Source organism: Hypoxylon trugodes (assembly GCF_022578975.1).
Source record: "Hypoxylon trugodes strain CBS 135444 unplaced genomic scaffold F4822scaffold_2, whole genome shotgun sequence".
Lineage (NCBI taxonomy): Eukaryota > Fungi > Ascomycota > Sordariomycetes > Xylariales > Hypoxylaceae > Hypoxylon > Hypoxylon trugodes.
The window spans coordinates 2,138,277-2,146,683 of record NW_026250017.1 but is presented as its reverse complement, the minus strand read 5'-3'; the positions used below and the strand labels follow the sequence as shown (position 1 = coordinate 2,146,683).

Sequence of the window (8,407 nt, the reverse complement as noted above, 5' to 3'; positions counted from 1 at the left end):
GCATCTATGGTCAATTTGGTGATCATCTATCGCCCCATCATATAAGGTGGAAATGCTGATGTGGAACCGTTCGTCGCTGGGGAAGAGCCACCAGCGGAGAGCGGCCCACTGTACAAAGAACTGCTCCATACGTTACTGTTGGTATTTGCGAAACTCGCCGAAGAGTATGGAGTACTCGCGCTGTTGGGTGCTGTTGACCCGCCATTGTAGTTTATGCGAGTGAGGCCAGGGGGTGCTGCAAGACCCGGCGGAGGGCCGTTTGCGCTTGTAAAACCGTTACCAGGCCCACTCATCATCCCGTTTATGCCTGCCATAGACCCGGGACCAGACTGCCCCGGAGTCTGACCCGAGCGAACTCCCAAGGGATTCTTGGAGAAACTAAGGCGAATTCCTCCCTTGATACTATTATGGAGGGGAGTACCGTATAGTTCATGTAGAGCTTTCGTAGCGAACGATACATCTTCAAACTCAACGAAGCACATGGGGCCATTTTGCTTGGTTCGAAAGCATAGGCGCTTGTAGCCCCGTTGCTTCGAAAACATGGCCTTCAATTCCTCTTCTGAAGTATCGATCGGTAGGTTACCAACATACAACGTATTGCATGGCGGATTCTGGTCGGCGGGGTTAACCGGCGGGAAGTTACTATGCCTCTGGTAGTGCTGGCCGCCCATCTGGTAGTTGATTGAGTGACTCGCACTGTTTATTACAGTTGGGGATATAGTGTTGCCATGCGCGGATATAGGAGTCATGCTGGGATGTCCGTACTGCGGTAGAGAAGCTGGCCCATTGGTTGCAGTATTCAGCGATAAGCTGGCCATACGACTGATTGGTAGTTGAGGCGCAGTAGCTCTTCGCTGCTGTGTCGCACCGTTTTCGGCGTATGCGACTGGATCTTTTAGAAGCTCGCGTGTCTCGTCGTCCTCCGCAACATCGTGGTTTATGAGTGTCTTGCCGGAAATGCGCGTGCGCTCGGTGAGGTGATTACCGATTGGCGATTGCGGAGAGAAGAGGCTTTGGTAATGCGCGCTGGATTCAGGGTTCGGCAACTCATTGCTCCCGTATATACCATTCATAGGCGGTGAAATGTTTTCCAAGGACTGGAAACCTCCGTTAAATCGAGACGATTGGCGCGAGGCTGGCCCCGACGAAGTCGTCGAAGAGGGACCACTGGATGGAGCCGATGTCGCAGCTTCGATCGGGTGTCTTCTGGATGCAGTAGGACTGCCAGATACAATCTCAACAATCAACTCGACGTCGCTTGAACTGATTGACTTGCCATGAAGCATGTCTTTGGCTTGCTGTGCCCCGGTAGGAGTCTTGAACCTGACGATCGCGGACCGGAACCCTGGATCTTCTGACTGTTCTATGGAGATCATTTCGATGTCAACCAGCTCCTGTGAAAAAAGAAGCATCAGGCGGAGTTTGTCTTCGGTGGTATCGACGGGTAGACGGCGGATCAAGGCAGCCGAGACGGGGGAGGGTGTTGTCGCAAAGGGCGTGCCGACAGGTTTAGCGGTCGCATCGCGGTCGAAGGGATGAATGTTGGCCATAGATAGGGGATACGGCGGCTGAACAGGCGCGGCGGACCTAAAAGGTTGCGATTGTGGAAGAAAGCCAGGCGCAGCCATGATAATCTTGGTGGCAGCAGCCGTGGTGGGAGGAAAAGGACTCGTGCGGTTCGAGGACAAAGGGGGAGGAGAGAAAGTGGATTTAGTAGCTGTATTTGAAACCACACCGGGGGTACTCAGGTCCACGTTCATGCTAAGAGATGCATGCAATCAGGCTGCCCTACAAGAGGTGCCTGAGATTTAGTAACCCTACGATAATACACTCAAAATGACGATCGCGCTGATCGTGGGATGGGTAGGATAAGATATCGTAGAGTTGAGGCGAGCTGACTCTTAAACTTTTTTTTTTCTTTTTTGTTTTTAATTATTTTGGGCTTAGTCGCGATGCGATGAGTAGGCTTAGCAGTGTCAAAATGTGGGTTGCGCCCCCCGAGCTGCGGCGCGCGCGCGGGATGGATGAGTAGAAATATTAGTTGTGTATTACTAGTCGACGCGATTGACGGTTTACTGGACACCCGCGAATTGTCCAATCTCGGGCTTGGGGTGACGACGACGACGCGACCGAGGGGAAATATGGAGAATGGCGATTCTTTAAAAACGGGCGACGCGATAAGGCCTGACCAGGCAAGACAGAGGAGTGCAGATTGCAGGTCGCCTCAAGGAGACACATAAAAAAATAAAAAATAAAAAAAGAATTGTCAGGTAAGATGTAAGTAGTTAGAAGGGTTGGCGGGTAAGGCAGGTAAATGTATGTAAGTAAAAGGTAGGTAGGTAATAGTAGGTAGATAGGAAAAGTATTTGGGAATAATAATAACGACGAGTTGGGGGTTTGGAGAAAGAAGACAACCGTCTGGGCGCAGATAATGGTGGGATGGGGGGGTGTGGGAAAAGGAAAAGAAAAAAAAAGGTCCCAGTCCTTTCAAATCTCTTTGGGCTTTGTGTCGCTATACAGTATAGTGTCTGGTCTGGGTATGTAGTTTGAAAGTAGTAAGTAGTAAAGTAGGTAGTATTTAGCAGTACTATGTATGTAAAATGGGTTGTCTTGTGTTGCAGGCCGGGGGGGGGGGGGGGTAGGGGAGTAGTAGGGGGGAACGAAAAACAAAAAATGGGAGAAGAGTATGTAGTGAAGTAGAGTAGTAGAGAATAGATGAGAAAGGGCTGTTCCTGATCTGGCCAGTAAATGGATGGATGCAGAATGTAGAATTATGTGGATGGGGGGGACGTGGGTAGACAGGGTAGACTTGGAAAAAAAAAAAAGGTGGACGAGGTGGACGAGAAGAGCTGCGAGGATGAGATGGTGTGCCTAAGTTTGTCTAGCCTTTTAGGTCCCTCGATGGGAAGAGAATTGGGAAGGGTCGATTGACTGATCACTTTGGAGTCTGTGAATGGTCAATGGTCCCAATGGTCAGTGTTCCAAATGGTCCTTTCCTAAAATTCGAACGAATGTCTGGGAACTTAGGAAACTTTGTACTTATCTTCTGTTAGTACTCGTACTTACATCCACCTATATGTACAATTTGTACACGTACATATCTAAGTTAAGGTACCTACATTAGGTACTCCCTTGCGGGTAGGTAGGATCGATGCGTCAGGTACCTGTACGTCTGTATGTGGGTACTGTAACTTTATAAGATCTACCGGCCGAGCTTTCGATTCTTTCAGGCTAGGTACTCAGATGTAGGGTTTAGGGTTGTTCGTCCTTTAGAACGTTAAAGGAGCGTAAAATACATACGTGTGTGCATGTAGGTACCTGAGTATCTATCCGAGCAGGGTACCTAAGTATCTAGATACGTGCTAAGACATTGACCAACGTATAAAGAAAATGGTGCGCAGGGTTGTAAGATTTCCCCTTCTTTTTAAACTTAGGCCAGAATCACGATTGATCACCTGGGTATATATTTGTGTGGTTATAAGTATGAAATAGGATTATACATATACGCACGGTAAAATGGAGAGCATTCCCTCCAGGAACACTAAAAAAGAGGAAATAGCTGCGTTGGTCTTCGTACATATTTTTTATCTTTGGTTCCAAACCCAGATTAATCAATGACAAGGCAACTGGACGACCCAGACCCTCCACTATGGAACCCGGGACATGTGCACGCACTAAACTTTAGCATGAAGCTAGCTGCTAGTACATACATATGTACCTAAGTCTGGTAGTCTGGTAGTCTATACTATATATGTATCTAGGTATAGTCCCGGAGCGCGGTTGTAGCGTACGCACGCCGATGCGCCGCTAGAAGTAGCTAATTGCCGGGGGATGAGAGTTAAGGGTGTGGATATTGTGGGTGTGGCAGTGCCTTCTTGCAGATTTGGGACTTGCAAAGCAGCAGCAGCAGCAACAGGAAAGGAGCACCAGAGAAAAAAAAAAGATCCATGGGATGCGGGTGACGACTGGGGTGTTGCGTTAGTGTTAGTTGAAATGTTTCTTCTCTAAAAAATTGATGACAGGCACCATTCCGACCTTAGCACTTATACGGATAGAGTACGTATTCCACCTAAATTATTACAGTTCCTTGACCCTGCCTTATTCCCCACATGCTCCCATTCGTTCCCATTCGCTAATATTAAACAACGAAACATGGGACGATTAGATGGGGAAGACGTTTTGTATGGTTTTTTACGCTAGCTAGTGCAAGATGCATGCGAAGGTGAAGGGGAGGGGGGGCAGGGGAAAAAAATGAAGAGGGTTGCCTATTAAGCGTGGAAGATATGGCACGATCGAGATGTTATGTGTTGGTATAGTAAGTAAGTTGCTATAAAGCACCCCTACTTTATTTTGTTTACTTATTTTGAACTAGGCGGATAGGAATAGAGACACACCCTTTAAGAAAGGCGTGTTCATTTCTTAGTGATGATATTAAAATATCAAGTTCAGATAGAATAGAGGGTTTAAGTAAGCCAAGGCAAACATGTGTTTTCTAAGAATTCTCTTATGATATATATTACAGAAGATGAAAATCAAGTCATAGATAAAGAACCAGTAATGATTCAGGCATGAAAATGTTTACGATGTTGATTATTTATATATGGAACAGAATAATGATATGATATAGGACTTCATATAATTAGGTATTGTAGACATAAAAAAAACGTGCTTGAATCAATTCATGCTGCTATGTAAGCAAAGCAAAGCAAACGAAGCTGCGAAGTTCCTAATGTTAGGTCTGATGGGTTGTCTAGAACGTTTTAAGAGGTAGGTCTCGTTCTTTTTGCGACCCACACAAAAGGACCCCGGACCTCATGGACCTGATTTCTTCTGTACCACGATGCACATGGGTATCGTACCAATCAGGACCCTGGAGTGTAAAGTGACCGGTGTGATGGGGATAGACTGGGGTGGTGATACCGAGGTCTAGAGAATTCAGGACATGAAGATTCGATACAGTACCGAGCTTTTCTTTTTTAAGGACCAAGATCGGTTAAGACAGATTGGCATAGTTTAATCAGATCGATGAATTAATAAGATTATGAATGGCCGACTAAGTCCTGAGTGATGATCGAGATGTACGAAGATATACGGGGACAAACTACGGCAGTTGTCGCTTGTTTGTTGGTATAGGTGTTTAAGCGATAGGATCGCAGGAACGTCATGCTGCTTGCCCAGGCGTAGTAGTAGCCTCGGGGGATCGCCTTCGACATTTGTTTGCACAATTTCTCAAAACGTCTCAATATGTCGCGTGGTAACTCGAAGGAGGGAGGGTTGTGTGGAGATGGTGGACTAAAAACGCTCAAATCCGATCAAAGTGCAAGAATCTAATGTTTCCGTGATCTCCTTCTAGTGTATTAGTCTCTGTTAGTAAGGAGATACATACAATACATCTTTTCCCTTTACCCAGAAGACCCCGCCATGAGATAGGCTACCAACTATCTGCCCTAAACAAAGGGGCCGATGCTGTCCACCCCCAAGGGTTGGATGTTGTGGCTGGCGTGTTACTGACCCAGCATCGAGGACTCGGGTTGCAACTCCGAACCTCGACTCGGAAAGCGAAATATGTTCTAATCAAGGAAAGGCTTCATTAACCCTGAGGTTTGCCGGCTTTCGAATGGTAGATCTATCCGGCTAGAGAAGGCTTTACTTTGAGTATTAAATCCGGCATCCAAGAGCTTCTTTTGTGCTACATCTAGATAGGTAAATACCAAGAGGGCATTCCAATTATGTCAAGGAGGATGCATTCGTCCATTATCAGATTTCCCCCTAGTGCATGTGCCAGACCGACCGGTGAAGATCAGGCAACAAGGCATCTACATCGAGATGGAGGGTTCGGACGCCGGAGGGTGAGATGATTGGCTGGAACTGGGCGAAGAGTACCGGGGGGCCCCCAGCAGCAACAGCGCCAAGCAATGCAGATAGCTGAAATGTAGCCCGATGCTACGTCGACATCCCTTTCCTCCCCCTACGTAAGTACTTTACTTATCCCCACTATCTTCTTTTAGGCTCACTTCTGACAAGTCTTGGCTCTTTCCAAAGAGCTCTCTATTCAGTCTGTCTGGTCTGTGTGGGTCGTTAAGGACATATCCAACCAGCTACCAAATAAGGTATCTCCACGAAGGTGGATTGTTCGATACGATGGCACTACCTAGGTACCACTTAAGAGTGGACCTCTCTCTATCGATATATCAGCAAGCATTTAGATGGATGGATCTAGAGTTGTTCCTATGGCGCGGGTCGGGGGGTCGTTAAAGAAGGTTTCGCTTTGGTGGGAGTGAAGGCTTACTCCAGCAGAATCTCACCCATTTCTCTTCAAAGAACGCGTAACGGAGTATCCTTTATTCATGCTCAACATTTGAACCATGCTGCCGGTTTAAAGTTAAAACGGCTAGGGCAAAGGGAGATGGGATCTTTGTGTTTTCTTTTGTACAAACAAATTGAGTATATGAAATGGAGGTATCTAACTGAATATCAATGTGCAAATACTTGGTAGTAGTACTACACCGCATACCCAAATAATGTACTTCCTAAGCCACGTTACGTATTCTAATGTGATACGCCAGATTATGTATACGTACCTAGGTAGCCCGCACGCATTTCTTTTCTAATTAATAGAAAGTTAAGAGTATCTTTTTTCAGATAGCTTTATAATCCTTAAATATGTTTAGATATCGATAATAAGTCTTATAGATTCTATTTAGTCTCAACTCTCATTTCAACCAAAATGAACACCATTATCCATCCATAATATTTTCTCTATATAACTATCTATGTTTATCTACCTAGGTATATATCTATTGTAGGTACTTACGTATAGGCGTATGGGTGTTAAGGTGTTCAAGCTACATGAGAAACGTACAAATGTACCTATTTAAGATGCATATGTACCTAGTGGGGCATATCATAATCCCCACTTAAAAAAGCTCGATCCCAGCAGCCCACCTCGTGCTAGCTGCTCATGCCGCGAATCTAGACGCTTTTCAGCCTTAGCGGCTTTTCTCAGAAACACCGTTCCTTAACACAACCCAGAACCCACTATCTGGCCTTGCAAAAAAGGGCAATTGCGTGGACATGGGGCATGATGGCCCCTCCATCCCCTCCATTCCGCCATTCTACTTTCTCATCATTTGGAACGAACGCGAACTTATTAGCGTCCTAACAAATAGAGAGGTACTTCGTCTATTTCACCTACCTAACCCAACAACAATATACATCATACACCATACATCATATATGTACATTCTTCTACATCTAAGGGTATTGCTTTTTATTTTCTTCTTATCATTAGCTACCATGTCCTAGGTAGCAACACTATGGCTAGCCGTATTGATGCACTAAAATAACAACAAATGGATAGAAATATCTCGATGATCCATGTTGAAGCGAATATGAAGTACATAGCGTTTTGGCTTCCTTTTTTTTTCGGGTGCCTGCTGGGCTTCTCGAACTGTTCTTCGCCTATTCCCCTCTTTCACGAATAGCACGAGATCACCTAGAATAGGTCTTCCCTTCCTTGTATGGGGGCACACAGAAAGTATATGGCTGTAAGTCTTCGTCTTACATGTATATAGGCATTCCAGAATTGGCAGCTATTTTCTAGACCACGTGTTGTCCTCACCCCGGACCAACTCGAAGAGACTAATCAAGGATAAGGAATATTTAACAAGGTACCTAGGTAGCTTGAAATATTTTCGTCCATTGTCTTCATCGGCTGGCTAGGTTGTACTTACCCCGTCTGTGGCATTGCTTTTGAACCATTTCGCTTCGGTTAGGAACATGGTCATTCCCGTCACCAGCGACGAAAAGTTTTCTCGGACGTGGCCGTGATCACTTATGGAATGAGCAAATACTCGAAGACTTAGGTATACAATAAGTCCTACCTGGGTAGGTACTTATCATAGGTTCTCCGATCTCTTATGATAACTTATTCATCGAAGCTTCGTTGGCATTCTATCAAAGACTACTACAAACTCATGTCAACCACTGGATCTTGCAATCCATGATGGTGGGTAGAGAGATATCAGCCTCAAATTCGAATGGACACGCAGCGCATATCTTGCCTACCTTTGACGATTTTTTCTCTCGGCGTTCATCACTCGCTGGGTAAGGCGGCTTTATCGCAAAACTGCAGGATGGGTTACATCACATATTGTTGTCCATTATAAGAAAATGGTCGACATTTCTCGACATTTCGGCTTGCTAGAAAACAACACAACTGGGTGGTTGGCCGGCGTTGAGACAATACATGGAACGGATCCCGATTCGTGCTTTTATAAGAGCAACCATCGTACCTGGACTAAAGCTTGGCCTTCGACAATTCTAGGTGTATTACACCACAGTTAATACTGTATAGATGTAAACTAACTTGCCCTTAATACCTGTTCACAGCCCCCCGACATGGCAC

General features: G+C 45.7%; 1 protein-coding gene across 1 annotated transcript; it reads right to left on the bottom strand.

Annotated features, from left to right (window-relative positions):
* On the bottom strand, positions 1-2,078 carry F4822DRAFT_126769 (uncharacterized protein). Its single transcript, XM_051452649.1, has 2 exons — positions 1,900-2,078; positions 1-1,788 (listed from the first exon to the last, which is right to left on the bottom strand). Exon 2 carries the CDS (start codon positions 1,758-1,760, stop codon positions 27-29), a length of 1,734 nt encoding a protein of 577 aa, XP_051318137.1. The 5' UTR covers positions 1,761-1,788; positions 1,900-2,078; the 3' UTR covers positions 1-26.
* Positions 2,079-8,407: the final 6,329 nt, after the last annotated feature.

What these genes read in the sequence shown, in the direction of transcription:
- F4822DRAFT_126769 (XM_051452649.1), bottom strand. Translation starts at nt 1,760, where the DNA reads ATGAACGTGGACCTGAGTACCCCCGGTGTGGTTTCAAATACAGCTACT.